The 13,462-nt window shown below is 52.2% G+C and overlaps 1 protein-coding gene across 1 annotated transcript in view; it reads right to left on the bottom strand.

Annotated features, from left to right (window-relative positions):
* The window catches only part of GFRA2 (GDNF family receptor alpha 2), a 71,722-nt gene that overhangs the window by 42,558 nt on the left and 15,702 nt on the right, over positions 1 to 13,462 (bottom strand). Inside the window, exon 3 of the mRNA XM_066639412.1 lies at positions 10,154 to 10,237. Coding sequence (XP_066495509.1) covers positions 10,154 to 10,237 — 84 coding nt within the window. The remainder of the gene's footprint in view (positions 1 to 10,153; positions 10,238 to 13,462) is intronic.

Genomic DNA, 13,462 nt, shown 5'->3' on the forward strand with positions numbered 1-13,462 from the left:
GTACAGTCAGACAGCCCGGTCTTGCACGGTGAGGGTCGGGAATGCTAAAGCCCAGCACGAGCTAAGGCTGGCCAGGGATGTCAAGAATAACAAGAAGGGCTTTTTATATACGCCCAAAGAAAGAGGAAGAGAAACGAGGGGGTGGGATTGCTCTTGGACAAGGATGGTCAATTAGTGTCTGGAAACCAAGAGAAGGAAGAGCTGCTCAACTCCTACTTTGCGTCCGTCTTCTCTCAGAAGGAGGATTGTGCAAATGGGGGTGCTGGGTCCTTGGCTGATGGGGGGATATGCTTACATCCCCGAAGAGGTAATGAAAACCAGAACGGCACAGGACTGCAGCTTAGGATTGACAGAGAACTAGTTAAAAACCACTTGCTTGGCCTAAATGCATTCAAGTCATTTGGACCAGATGAACTGCATCCTAGAGTACTAAAGGAACTTGCAGAGGTACTTGCAGAGCCTCTGTCAATTATCTTTGAAAAATCCTGGAGGACGGGGGAGGTGCCTCTAGACTGGAAGCCAGCTAATGTGGTCCCAATCTTTAAAAAGGGGGAAAAAGAAGACCCGGGAAATTACAAACCTGTCAGTCTGACTTCAATACCAGGGAAGATATTCATAACATCTGAATGATAATTAGAACCCAACATGGATTTGTCAAAAAAATCTTGCCAGACAAATCTCGCCTCCTTTTTGGATCGAGTTACTAGCTTACTGGACTGTGGGAATGCAGTAGATGTAATATATCTTGACTTCAGTAAAGCATTTGACAAGGTCCCACATGACATCCTAATCAGCAAGTTGGCAAAATACACGTTTGATGAAACAATCATTAGAGGGATTCGCAACTGGTTGGACTGTTTGAGGGGTTTGAGGGCTGTTCAAGGGCTTGAGGGTGTTTGAGGGCTTCGTGTCAGCCTGGAGGGCAGTTTCGGAGGGCTCTGTCTTGGGCCCGGTTCTCTTTAATATCTTCATCAATGACTTGGATGAGGGGATACAAGGGAGCCTCATCAAATTTGCGGATGACACCAGACTGGGAGGAGCAGCAAACACAATAGAAGACAGTAGAAGCCTTCAGGAAGACCTGGACAAAATGGAGTACTGGGCTGAAATGAATAAGATGAAGTTCCACGGGGATAAATGCAAAGTTCTGCACTTGGGCAAAGACCACCAAAGATGCAGGTATAATGTGGGAGATACCTGGCTTGGCAGCACTACATGTGAAGGGGATCTTGGAGTTGCAGTGGAGCACAGGATGAACATGAGTCAGCAGTGAGATGTGGTTGCAAAGAAGGCGAAAGTTTCTGTGTTTGTTTTGCATTTGCTCTATGGCTCAATAATACAACTGCAATTTTCCGAACTAGGGCACAAGACCCATTCCAACATTCCAGAATCTGGAAGCTGCGCTGGAACTTCACCAGCGCGACATGAAAGGCATGTCCAAATCTCATAAAGATTGCAGAATGTAACAAGGGGAACATGCTTGTCATCATTTTCAGCATTTGGAGGCCTTGGCAAAATGCTCACAAGCAGCATAAGAACATAAGAAGAGCCCGGCTGGATCAGGCCCATCTAGTCCAGCTTCCTGTATCTCAGTGGCCCACCAAATGCCCCAGGGAGCACACAAGACAACAGGCACAACCCGCGTCCTGGTGCCCTCCCCTGCATCTGGCAACCAGAGGCAGTCTGCCTCTAAAACCAAGAGCTTGCACATAGCTACTATGACTTGTAACCCATAATGAACTTCTCCTCCAGAAACTTGTCCAATCCCCTCTTAAAGGCATCCAGGCAGGATGCCATCACTAATTCCTGTGGCAAAGAGTTCCACAAACTAATTACACGCTGGGTAAAGCAATATTTTCTTCTGTCCTAACTGTCCCAACATTCGTGGATGTCCCCTGGTTCTGGTGTGATGCAATAGGGAAAAGAGCGTCTCTCTATCCACTCTGTCCATCCCCTGCATAATTTTGTATGTCTCAGTCATGTCTTTCCTCAGGTGCCTCTTTACTAGACTGAAGAGGCCCAAACCCTGTAGCCTTTCCTCATAAGGAAGGTGCCCCAGCCCCGTAATCATCTTAGTCGCCCTCTTTTCCACCTTTTCCATCTCCAATATGTCCTTTTTGAGATGTGGCAGCCAGAACTGGACACAATACCCCAGGTGTGGCCTTACCATCAATTTGTACAGCGGCGTGACAATATTAGCTGTCCTATTCTCCATGCCTAGCCTCTCTGCCTGTCTCTGATCCTGCATTGGGAGAACCCAGCAATGCGCAGCAGGGATTCACATGAGTCCAGTGTCAAACACCTTAAAGGTCAGAGGCTAAAAAGGTGCCTTCCCGCTCCACCTCACCACCAGTGCTTCTAGCCAGGGTTCACTCAGAACCAGAGATAAGCAGCAACACAAAGGAGGTGGGGCAGCTGGGAGCCCCTCATCTCCAGCATGTTCCTGTGTTGTCATTTCCTGCAGCAGCCCTTCCCAAGAAACTCTGCCCTTGGGTGCTAGGGTGATTTCTCCTCCAGGAATGTCCCAGTTGCTTTGCCACAACTGCTATTACCAGCCAGCAGTGAACATGTGCCAAGTGCAAGATTTTGCAAGACACAGTGCAAAATCAAAGGCATGCTCCACAATGCACTACTGCCTGAAAGGAGCGGGGCCATTCCCACACACACCTGCCTCCTGGGAATGAAGGAAAGTCCTCATCAGGGCTCAACTCAAACCATCTTCCTGCACAATGGGATCCAGGGCACTTGCATCACGCAAGGGGATTCTTGCCAAGAAACAACCCACCCCCATGTCGAAAGGGGAGGCCTTTGAAATCACAGCCCTCTTGCTAAAATCAGGAACAGGGAGTTTGGAGAGTTAGGGAAGTGGTTGGTGCCTGTCAAATGTCAGCATGCCAAGCCAGGACATCTGACCTTGGCAAGCCATGGTGCCCCAGGCCAGTCCACCCACAGAGATGCCTCCACCATGAGATGAAAGTGCCTGAAAGGCAAAACTGCCACATTCCATTCCAGTCCAGAACTGGGGGGGAGGGTGTGTTGGTTGACTTCCTCCAACTGATCTGGGGCAGGGCAAAAGTTCACAGGACTGGTGCCAGATTTGCTTTGGGCAGTTACAGACCTGAACCCTGTGGCATCCCGGGGTGCAGGTCCGCTATTTTGCCCCCTGCATCACATCGTCCCCCTAGGATATTTACCGAAGCACACAGCGCTGCACATGGAGACTTCCACGGTGTTCAGAACTGCTGCATAGGCTTCTGAAGCTTCCAACATGGTCTTAAACAGTACTTCCGGTTTCCTGGAATTACTGTTGGAAGACCGTGTCGGAAGCCTCAGAAGGCTTTTGCAGCAGTTCTGAATGCCGTATGAGGCCTCAACTGCCCTTGGAACAGCTCCAGAGGGCAGATGGAGGCAGCACAGTGGGCAGAGATAGCAGTACTGAGGCTGTGTACTGCTGTGAGCTCACTGAAGGAAAGCCAGAATAAAAATGTTTCTTTTTCTTTATATAAGGCTTATAAACTTTCTTCCTCAAATCTCAAAACACAGATGAACAGGCCTTGCTGAGGGAGAGTCCGCCTGGCTTCTGTACGGATAAGTCTTGCCTCACAAACCTTATAGAATTCTTTAAAAGGTCAACAGGCATGTGGATGCGGGAGAACCCGTGGACATTATATATCTGGACTTTCAGAAGGCGTTTGACACGGTCCCTCACCAAAGGCTACTGAAAAAACTCCACAGTCAGGGAATTAGAGGACAGGTCCTCTCGTGGATTGAGAACTGGTTGGAGGCCAGGAAGCAGAGAGTGGGTGTCAATGGGCAATTTTCACAATGGAGAGAGGTGAAAAGCGGTGTGCCCCAAGGATCTGTCCTGGGACCGGTGCTTTTCAACCTCTTCATAAATGACCTGGAGACAGGGTTGAGCAGTGAAGTGGCTAAGTTTGCAGACGACACCAAACTTTTCCGAGTGGTGAAGACCAGAAGTGATTGTGAGGAGCTCCAGAAGGATCTCTCCAGACTGGCAGAATGGGCAGCAAAATGGCAGATGTGCTTCAATGTCAGTAAGTGTAAAGTCATGCACACTGGGGCAAAAAATCAAAACTTTACATATAGGCTGATGGGTTCTGAGCTGTCTGTGACAGATCAGGAGAGAGATCTTGGGGTGGTGGTGGACAGGTCGATGAAAGTGTCAACTCAATGTGCGGCGGCAGTGAAGAAGGCCAATTCTATGCTTGGGATCAATCAATCAATCAACAGTATTTATATACCGCTTTTCAACTAAAAGTTCACAAAGCGGTTTACAGAGAAAAATCAAATAACTAAATGGCTCCCTGTCCCAAAAGGGCTCACAATCTAAAAAGATGCAAATGAATACCAGCAGACAGCCACTAGAACAGACAGTGCTGGGGTGAGGTGGGCCAGTTACTCTCCCCCTGCTAAAAAGAGGAGCACCCACTTGAAAAAGTGCCTCTTACCCAATTAGCAGGGGATAATTAGAAAAGGTATTGAGAACAAAATGGCTAATATTATAATGCCGTTATACAAATCTATCGTAAGGACACACCTGGAGTATTGTGTCCAGTTCTGGTCGCCGCATCTCAAAAAAGACATAGTGGAAATGGAAAAGGTGCAAAAAAAGAGCGACTAAGATGATTACTGGGCTGGGGCACCTTCCTTATGAGGAACGTCTACAGCGTTTGGGCCTCTTCATCCTAGAAAAGAGGTGCCTGAGGGGGGAGATGATTGAGACATACAAAATTATGCAGGGGATGGACAGAGTGGATAGAGAGATGCTCTTTACACTCTCACATAACACCAGAACCAGGGGACATCCACTAGAATTGAGCGTTGGGAGGGTTAGGACAGACAAAAGAAAATATTCCTTTACTCAGTGTGTGGTTGGTCTGTGGAACTCCTTGCCACAGGATGTGGTGATGGCATCTGGCCTGGACGCCTTTAAAAGGGGATTGGACAAGTTTCTGGAGGAAAAATCCATTACGGGGTACAAGACATGATGTGTATGCGCAACCTCCTGATTTTAGAAATGGGCTATGTCAGAATGCCAGATGCAAGGGAGGGCACCAGGATGAGGTCTCTTGTTATCTGGGGTGCTCCCTGGGGCATTTGGTGGGCCGCTGTGAGATACAGGAAGCTGGACTAGATGGGCCTATGGCCTGATCCAGTGGGGCTGTTCTTATGAAGCTCCTTGGAAAAGGCAGATTTGGGCACATGGCAAAGAATAGCCAGGCGTGCTACTCACCCCTTAGAGTATGGCATCGTTGTGGGAGCACTGTCTGGTCTCAGCCCTGTCCTCCCTGAGACCTGCAGGGACCCAGCTGTCCCTTCACAAAACCCCTGCTTCCTTTGAGTCAAGGCATGACAAGACCAGTTACAGGAAGAGGAAAGAAGCAAGTGGTGGGGCTACTGAGGGAGATCAGGGGAACCCACACCCCCAGCCCAACCTGGCCAGTGCCAGAGGGGTCAACGTGCCAGCTTCACCCTCCTGGGGTCAGCAGTGATCAGGCTGCACACAAGACAGACCAGCCGGCCTCCGAACACAGACAGGTGCTGCAACCAAGATTGACTGATTGACTGAAAAACAGCCTCTCGCCAAGAGGCAGCCAACAGGAATCAAAATACAGTAAAACCAGGAGGAAGGCGTGATGGAAGCAGGAGGACTGGAGTGGCAAGCAGGGGGGTCTGGCTTGCTCCTGGGAAGGGGGCAGGGTTTGCAGCCCCGAGACCCCACTCTCAGGCAGGCAACAGGGGGCTCCCTCTGCCAGTCCAGATGCGTCCCAGAGCACCCCTTGGGCTTGTTTACTGTGCAAATGGCAGCTCTGAGCACCTCCGCAGTGCCGCTAACCTGCTTTGTGGTGAGGCTGAGCGGGTCTGACAGCCGCTGGGCGAGGAGTCAGCAGCTCTGAGATTTAAATAACACGTTTCCCACATCTGCCTTTGGATCCAACCTGAGGGTAATCACTTGACGTCCCTGCGCAGCTGGGAAAGTGACACTCACTACAGCATTTAGCATCTTCCTCCCCCCCCCACAGGGCCACCCCCACTCCCCCCCCCCGACACTTTGCTGAAAGCATTTTGCGTGGTGAGATCCAGAATAGACGCATCCAAGAGCTGATGCTGCTCGGTGCCAAACACGGCCCCGCTGCTGCTATTTTCCACCGGCTAAAGAGTTTATTGATGGTGATTTAATTCCAAGCGGAGAACGATTGTCAGCTGGAGCTCAGCGCTGCATTTCTTGGAAGGGAGCGCTGCAGATTTGCCTCCAAACGTCAAGCCGGATTTCACGTCCAGAGAATTAGGGTGATGGGCGGACCCAGCATCCTCTGCCCGGAGGGCGACTCCATATCTGCAGTGGGCTTCAGAGGCACCTGGGCTGAGCCTTCCATTCCACGTGCAGCACTTACAGGGCCCCTCCCCCAACCTCAGCAACAAGGCTGCCAGCAAAGATCAAGCCAATTCCAGCTGGGAAGCCCCTGAGGCAAACAGTCCTGTATAGTAAAGAGTTAAGCCAAGGATGAGTCAAGCAGCCACCAGGCACTGCGGATGGTCTAGTTTCCATGCCATTCCCAGAAACCAGTCCCAGAGTCCCAGAACCAGTTGTTCGAGTCCCAGAATAGCAGGACTCGAACAATGGAGGATCACCCCCATTGCCGCCATCAGGCTCAGAAAAAGTAGGCTTGCGACACATTCCGGAAGATTCCCACGAGACTGGTGTCCAGCAATCTCATGCCGCCTCTCCCTGCAAGTGCCCACTCACTGCCAGCTGAGGACTAGTCCACAGGCCTCACTACGCATGCCACCTTCGTCAAAAGTCAGACATCAAGCCTCTGCGGGCATTGCTCCACCTCTGAACTGCCCCATGTTTCTGGATGAGCTCCTTCATTTGATCTTGGCATCGTGTCTGTTTTCCGTGACTCAGGCATGGGGACTTCAGCACATGGCACAGCGGGAACCCTCCTTGGTTGACTCTGTTAACAGGAACGAGAGGTGCCCAGGTCTTGGTGCCACGTGGTCAGGCGCTCCTGCTTCCCTCCATCTACACCCAAACATGGCCAAGATGGAGTGCTCTGCAGCCAGCAGGGTGGCCACTAGTTCTAGGGGCTGGACCCCTGTAAGGCAGCAGGCGAGAGCTACGTGACCAGACCTGGCCTTGTGTCCATGCCCCCTAAACTGCTTTCTCATCTGATGGACTCCCCACTGCAGCCTTTTGGCTTGTTCCTGTGTCGCCCCCTCTGTTCGCCTCCAGCAGGACCTGCCAAATTCTCCTTCTGCTCCCTCCTTCGATATCAGCCACGCAGCCGGCAACCCCTCTTTGGTTTCCACAAGCACTGCGCAAGGCGTTCGCGTTCCTAGTTGGGAGAAACTCCAGGGAATGAAGCCAGAATGCAAATATCTCAAGTTCCAGCTCTGTCACGAGCTCTGCAAAGCAGTGAGGCCGTCCTCGGCTGCAGGACGCTGAGGGGTTTGCTTTGTCTTCCATGGTCTCCCAAAGGGCTGCTGCTGGTTTTCCCTGGCATTCCACAATGCTCCGGCAAGACTGTGCCAATGCACACCAGCAGACAAGCTGTGCGTGTCTGGTTGGCCTGCAAAGGCTTTCGAAGAGGGGCAGCTGGCAGGGCGGGATGGTGCATACCAGAGACTGGTGACCTGTGTCTGCATCTTCTCTTGGCCTGGTGCCCACCTCTTGCCCTCGTTTCCGGATTCATCCACAGAAGCACAGGCTGTTCTTTGGCGCTTACCAGGAAGGTTCTGTTGCAGGTTCCCTACAGTCCTTCCTTTGGAGCCACTTTTCTCCACTCCTCAGATAATGAGGAGCTGTGAGACCAGGCCAAAGCACCTGCAGTTTGCTCCTCCGCCTCACAGGCGCACCAGGCCTGCTCGCTTGCCCTGCCCACCACGCATATCCAGCAAGGATGCTCCTGAGGAAGACCCTCACGCTGCAGCCTAAGCCCCGGCCTGCGAGTTCCAGGGCCTTGACCAAGACTCGGCTGGCACAGCAGGGCTGGAATGCCCACTGCAGGAGGACCCCTCCCTCCCCCGCTGAGCTGGGCTGCTGAATCCTGGAAACGGCCCTTTCTACGCCAGCCAGTGCCACCCATTCCGGGAAGCAGCAAGCACAGAGGTGTTCTGGGCAATGCAAAAGTGTGCCAGGCAGCCTCTCACAAAGTGCAAGGGGGTGGAGGCCATCTGGGGGGTCCCCTGACTGCAGCTGCTCTTATCTCAAACATAAGCATGTGTTAATTGCCGAATATCGCACTTACATCTCTCAGTTAAGTCTCCCAACATCCAGCACAGTGCAATTAAGCACCATTTCCATATTTATCCTGGCGAATTAATAGAACAGCAGGGCGTTTAAGGCAAAGCGCATCTCCATCCAGGTCCTGGGTGAGCAGAACTGGATCCACCTGGCCAGAGGCTGCGCAAGGAGGGCAGCTGCTCTCCTTCCTCAGCCTTCAGGCCCCAGATCTGCTGGAAAGAGGCTGGTGAGCCTGGCCAGCCCCCTCCCGCTTCACAGAGCAGCCTCACCCACTTGCTGGGGGCAAAGACTTCTTGGGGGGATGCTTTCTGGCTGACCCCTTGGGCCGCTCTACTGGCTGCTGGAACTTCTGGTTAAGAAACAGATGTTCTGCTCTTGGAGCAGAAGGGGGGGTGTCAATGGGGCTAAGGCTCCAGTCACCTCTTGCATCAGTGCAGAGGGCAACAGCAGCCCAAGGGGGGGGGCGACTCTCTCTTATCCAGCAGACACAGTTTTGCCTGGGGATCACACCTTGCCCTCCCTCCTGGAAGCAGCTGCCTGGTCAGCCAAGGCCCGCAAGGGAAGGGCTGCTGCCGCCTGCAGGTTTCAGGGACCACCACCCCTGCTTAAGTAGCGGACCCTTCCCAGCCCCTCCCCCACTTCCAGTTTTCCAACTCCTAGACAGTAACCAAAGGATTTCCTCCTGTCAGAGGAGACCTGAGTTCATCCTCCAACAGCATCAAATTAGTTTCTAAGCCAAAAAAATTAGTTTTTGCTTGGTACTTTGAGGACTCAGAATACTCCTCTGTCAGGCCCTGCCAGCTCCCAGCACTTGAGACAGCTGGGACTTCCTCAGAGCTTCTCACAGCACCCAGCACATCTTGGAAACAGGAGGCCCCAGCTCCTGCTGCGAAGGAGACTCTGCCCTTCAGTCTCACCAAACTGAGCACCTCAAAGATGCACACCTTGTTGGCCTCCCCCTCCTCCCCGATGACCACCACTGTGGGGCCCGCACAAGCACCTCCCAGGAACGGAGACACCAGACTGAAGTCACCAAAGAGAACTACAGGCTCCCTCACAGCGCCAGCACCAGCTCGCCCCAGTGCCACTCCCCAGGGCGAGTCCTGAACGGCTACGCAGAACAGTCATCACAGAACTGAAGGCTTCTGTCCCTCCAGGATCAGAGCCTCCACTGAGGGTTCAGGAAAGGCGAGACTGGCTGTAATCCTGGTGGCCCAGCTAGCGCTGGTGCAGCACTTCTCTGGCCAGTTCCCTTGGCCCTCGCTGTTGCGCAGACAGCTGCCCAAGGCTTTCACGGCTGCCTCCACCAGGGTCCTGAGCCTCGCCTCCCAGCTGGACCGATCCCCCTCGCCCCTGCAAACCCTGTCCCAGTCTTGCCAGCTCTTGTGTGTGTCCAGGCAGGACATATTACAGCACATGCGCCTCCTGCCACCACAACAAGGGGGGGTCTCATCACCAGCCATTTTGGGGTCAAGGGAGGATATTCAGTGCACTGGGCTGGATACAGTGGAGGGTGCCAAAGATCTCTGGAGTGTCACAACAGGTCATTCCACGAAAGGAAGATGATCCTGTGGGGAGGGGTTTACACAGGGTCACTGTTCCACCGTTATGAGAAAAAAGGTGCAGGCCTGCAAAGACGCGTGGTCAGGCTGACCTCTGCACACAGTCACTCTCTGGAGACCTAGAGAGCTCCAGCCCAATTTCACCAGCTCACCCCTGGACAAGCCCCACCAGCTGTACAGCCTGCTACAGAACTGAGCATCCCTCCAGGAGGATGGGGAGGGGGGAGCCAATTAATTCTCTGGGGCTCTGCAGTCACTGGGAGGGAGAGGGAGAGAGCAAATGGAAGTGGCAAGGAAGCAGGCTCTGCTTGGTTTTTATTACCTGAGACAATTGAAGCAAGTCTGAATATATCAGAGAGACGAGAGGTGACCGGCTCGTAGGGGGAGGCTTCATAAAATTCTTCTCCTGGAGGAAAAGAGAGAGAGAGAGATTTAGCAAGCTCACCACCAGGTGAAAGAGCAGCCGGATGAGCTGGAGGTGAGGGGGAGCAACTCATGCTGCCCTTGGGCATCTGGGAAATAAAGATTTTCATTTAAAAAGTTTCATACTATAATAAATAATACAAAGGAAAGAAATCGCATTTTACATTTTCAACTACAGTCACATTACATCAGCTGTTTAACTAGAACACAGAGACATCACGTTACAGGTGGCTTCACCCCATCTAACCACTCCCACCGTTTTTTCCACCTGTCTCTTCCGGTTCTCACCCTTTCATAAGCCGCGACGCCGTATACTCTGGAGACCACAAAGCGGACCCACCCCTGCGTGTTGGTGGACTTTTTCTCCTTTGCTTCTTTGCCCCTTTGGATGCCCAGCACAAAAAGGACATACAGATTTATCAGTCTTACCGTAGACCACGGCACCTCCTCCCTATCGTCTCCTCCCCTCCGTTGTCCCACATTACTCGTCCTCTTGAGTCTCGTCATACCTCCCGCAGGCTCCTTCCCAGAGACGATAGTCTTCCAGGCCTGTTGGGCCAGTTTGGGCCACTTAAAGGCCCTCACTACGCCCCGCCACAACTCCTTCGCTGGCGTACACTCTTGGACGAAATGGGCTCGCGCAGGGGTGCTCAATACATCGATCGCGATCGACTGGTCGATCGCGAGGCAAAATGAGTCGATTGCAGGCTTCTCTCCAGGCATCCCTGGAAGTGAGTCCCAGGCTTCTGGAAGTGAGCCCCAGTGAGATTGCAGGCTTCTCTCCAGGCATCCCTGGGAGTGAGCCCCGTCTTAGGAGTGAGCTCCCTGGGAGTGAGCCCTGTTGCTCCTGTCCACGCATCCCTGGGAGTGAGCCCTGTTGACTCTACTGGGGCTGACTCATGAGTAGTCCTGGAGAGGAGCCACTGGCAGGCTTCTCTCCCGACCACGCATCCCTGGGAGTGAGCTCCGTTGATTCTACTGGGGCTGACTTACCTTTCCCCTGTTTTTGCACTGGTATGTATGGAGATCTGCCCCCCCCCCAACTTCCATCTGTTGGTTCTGTGTGCAAGGGGTTTTGCACTGGTCTTGCTGTGATGTCTATATAGAGATCTTCCCTCCCCCACACCTTTCCCCTGTTTTTGCACTGGTCTGTATGGAGATCTGCTCCCCCCCCCCCCACTTGTATTGGAATTCTGGAAGATCTGGTGAGCAGGTAGATGTGGTGTCAGCAGTGGCCCCTTTAAGGGTAAGGCCTGGGCATCCTGCAGAGTGTGCTGCACAGCTGCAGCCACTTGAAGGCAATAGGGCCCTCAGGGATATAAGGAGCACCTGAGGCAGGAAGGGCTCCACTTATTTATGTGAGTCAGCCTTTTCCTACATGAAGATCACTAAGTCCAAGTACCGTTCCACCATGACTGATGAACATTTGGAAGTGTGCTTGAGGCTGGCTGTCAGCAGCTACTGTCCGGACTATGCATCCTTGGCTGATTCACTTCGGTGCAAGTCATCAAAGTAAACTCAAGTAATTATTATTATTAATTATTATTAACAGTATTTATATACCACTTTTCAACTAAAAGTTCACAAAGCGGTTTACAGAGAAAAATCAAATAACTAAATGGCTCCCTGTCCCAAAAGGGCTCACAATCTAAAAAGATGCAAATGTATACCAGCAGACTGCCACTAGAACAGACAGTGCTGGGGTGAGGTGGGCCAGTTACTCTCCCCCTGCTAAAAAAAGGAGCACCCACTTAATTACAAAAAATGTTTATAGTTAATTATGTTGTGTTGTGCAATATTGGCTCATGCGGTTATACAAGGTACACCAACATACATTGTACACATAAATGTTATATGTTACGATGGCGCGAACATTGTAAAAAAAACTCTGGTAGATCTCCGGGCCTTGCTGGGTTTCAAAGTAGCTCTCGAGCCAAAAAAGTGTGAGCACCCCTGGGCTAGCGTTTCTATCAGCGCCTTCCAATCTAGAGGGTCCCGACCCCGAACAGGTCGGCCTCTTGCACCTCTTCTGATCTTCTTACAACCATGGGTTTGCCGCTCCCACCTTTAGGACCTGATGGAAAGCCCTCCACTTTAATTCCCATAAGCTAAAGGGGATTCTCTTCTCGCTAAAGGCAAGAAGGTGCGCCACCGTCTCCTGCAAGAGGTACGCGGAAAGGTGCTTCTTACTTTGCTGTTTCTCTTGGTGAGGCCTCATGATAAATGAGGTTGCCTTAGATGCCCTTGGACATCTGGGGAGGGGATTCATCCCCCAGCAGAGAGAAGGAAAGATTACCTGGTTTCAGAATTTGTGAGTTATACCTCCACCAATGTGTGAATATAAGTGTGTGTGGGGGGGGAGATGATCACGACACTGGCTTCTGTACCCTACCTGTGAAATGCAACTATCCTGCTGCCTAGAAATATGTCCACTTGGTATCAATTTCCAGAGGCCAGTGTAGCTGGAGGCACCCCTGGAGAATGGCTCCAGCAAACTGTTCTTGAGCAGTTTACTCAGTGGGGATCTCCTCAGCCGTCCCCCTCCACTGGCAAAAAAGTCACTGTTCCTCACTTATTAACAAGCCCAGAGCCAATGGGGAAGAGCTGCTCCCCGTGGACAGTTACAAATGCATGTCATTGTCAGGGGTCCTCACAACTGCCAGGAGGCTGGGATGGAGGGCATCCAGGCTTCCTCCTTCCCTGCTTCTGAGGGAAGATCGGACTGAGTGACATTGCTGGTGGGGAAGCAACAGGTCAAGAAAGAGGGACAGAGACCTGAAAGAAAGGGGGCAAGGAAGACAGACGTTCACAGCAGCAGCTTGGATCCAAGCAAATGCCCAAGAAGGAACAGAAAGTTCACCGATTCCTCCGTGGTACTGATGACCAGATACAGGAGGGCAAGAAGTCCAAATCCTGGGGCTCAAGATGCACCTCTGCTGTGAACGCCTCATGTGGTCCTGGGGCCTTGAACTCCCCTCGCACCAGTTCTGTCATGTGTGAATGTTTCTAAGGTGGGAGAGAGAAACCTGATACGCAACCTGGCCAGTGTGGGCTTCACAACATCACTGTGGATGGATTCGAACTCCAGTGTGACAACACCTCATGCTGAGGGCTCCCAACACCCATCTCATCCCTCTGTCATAGTGCAGCACATTCAGCCTCAACCCCAGAGCACTGTTCAGGGTTTAGACAGCCCCCCACCCCGCAG

This window comes from Tiliqua scincoides, chromosome 11 (assembly GCF_035046505.1).
Source record: "Tiliqua scincoides isolate rTilSci1 chromosome 11, rTilSci1.hap2, whole genome shotgun sequence".
Classification (NCBI taxonomy): Eukaryota; Metazoa; Chordata; class Lepidosauria; order Squamata; family Scincidae; genus Tiliqua; species Tiliqua scincoides.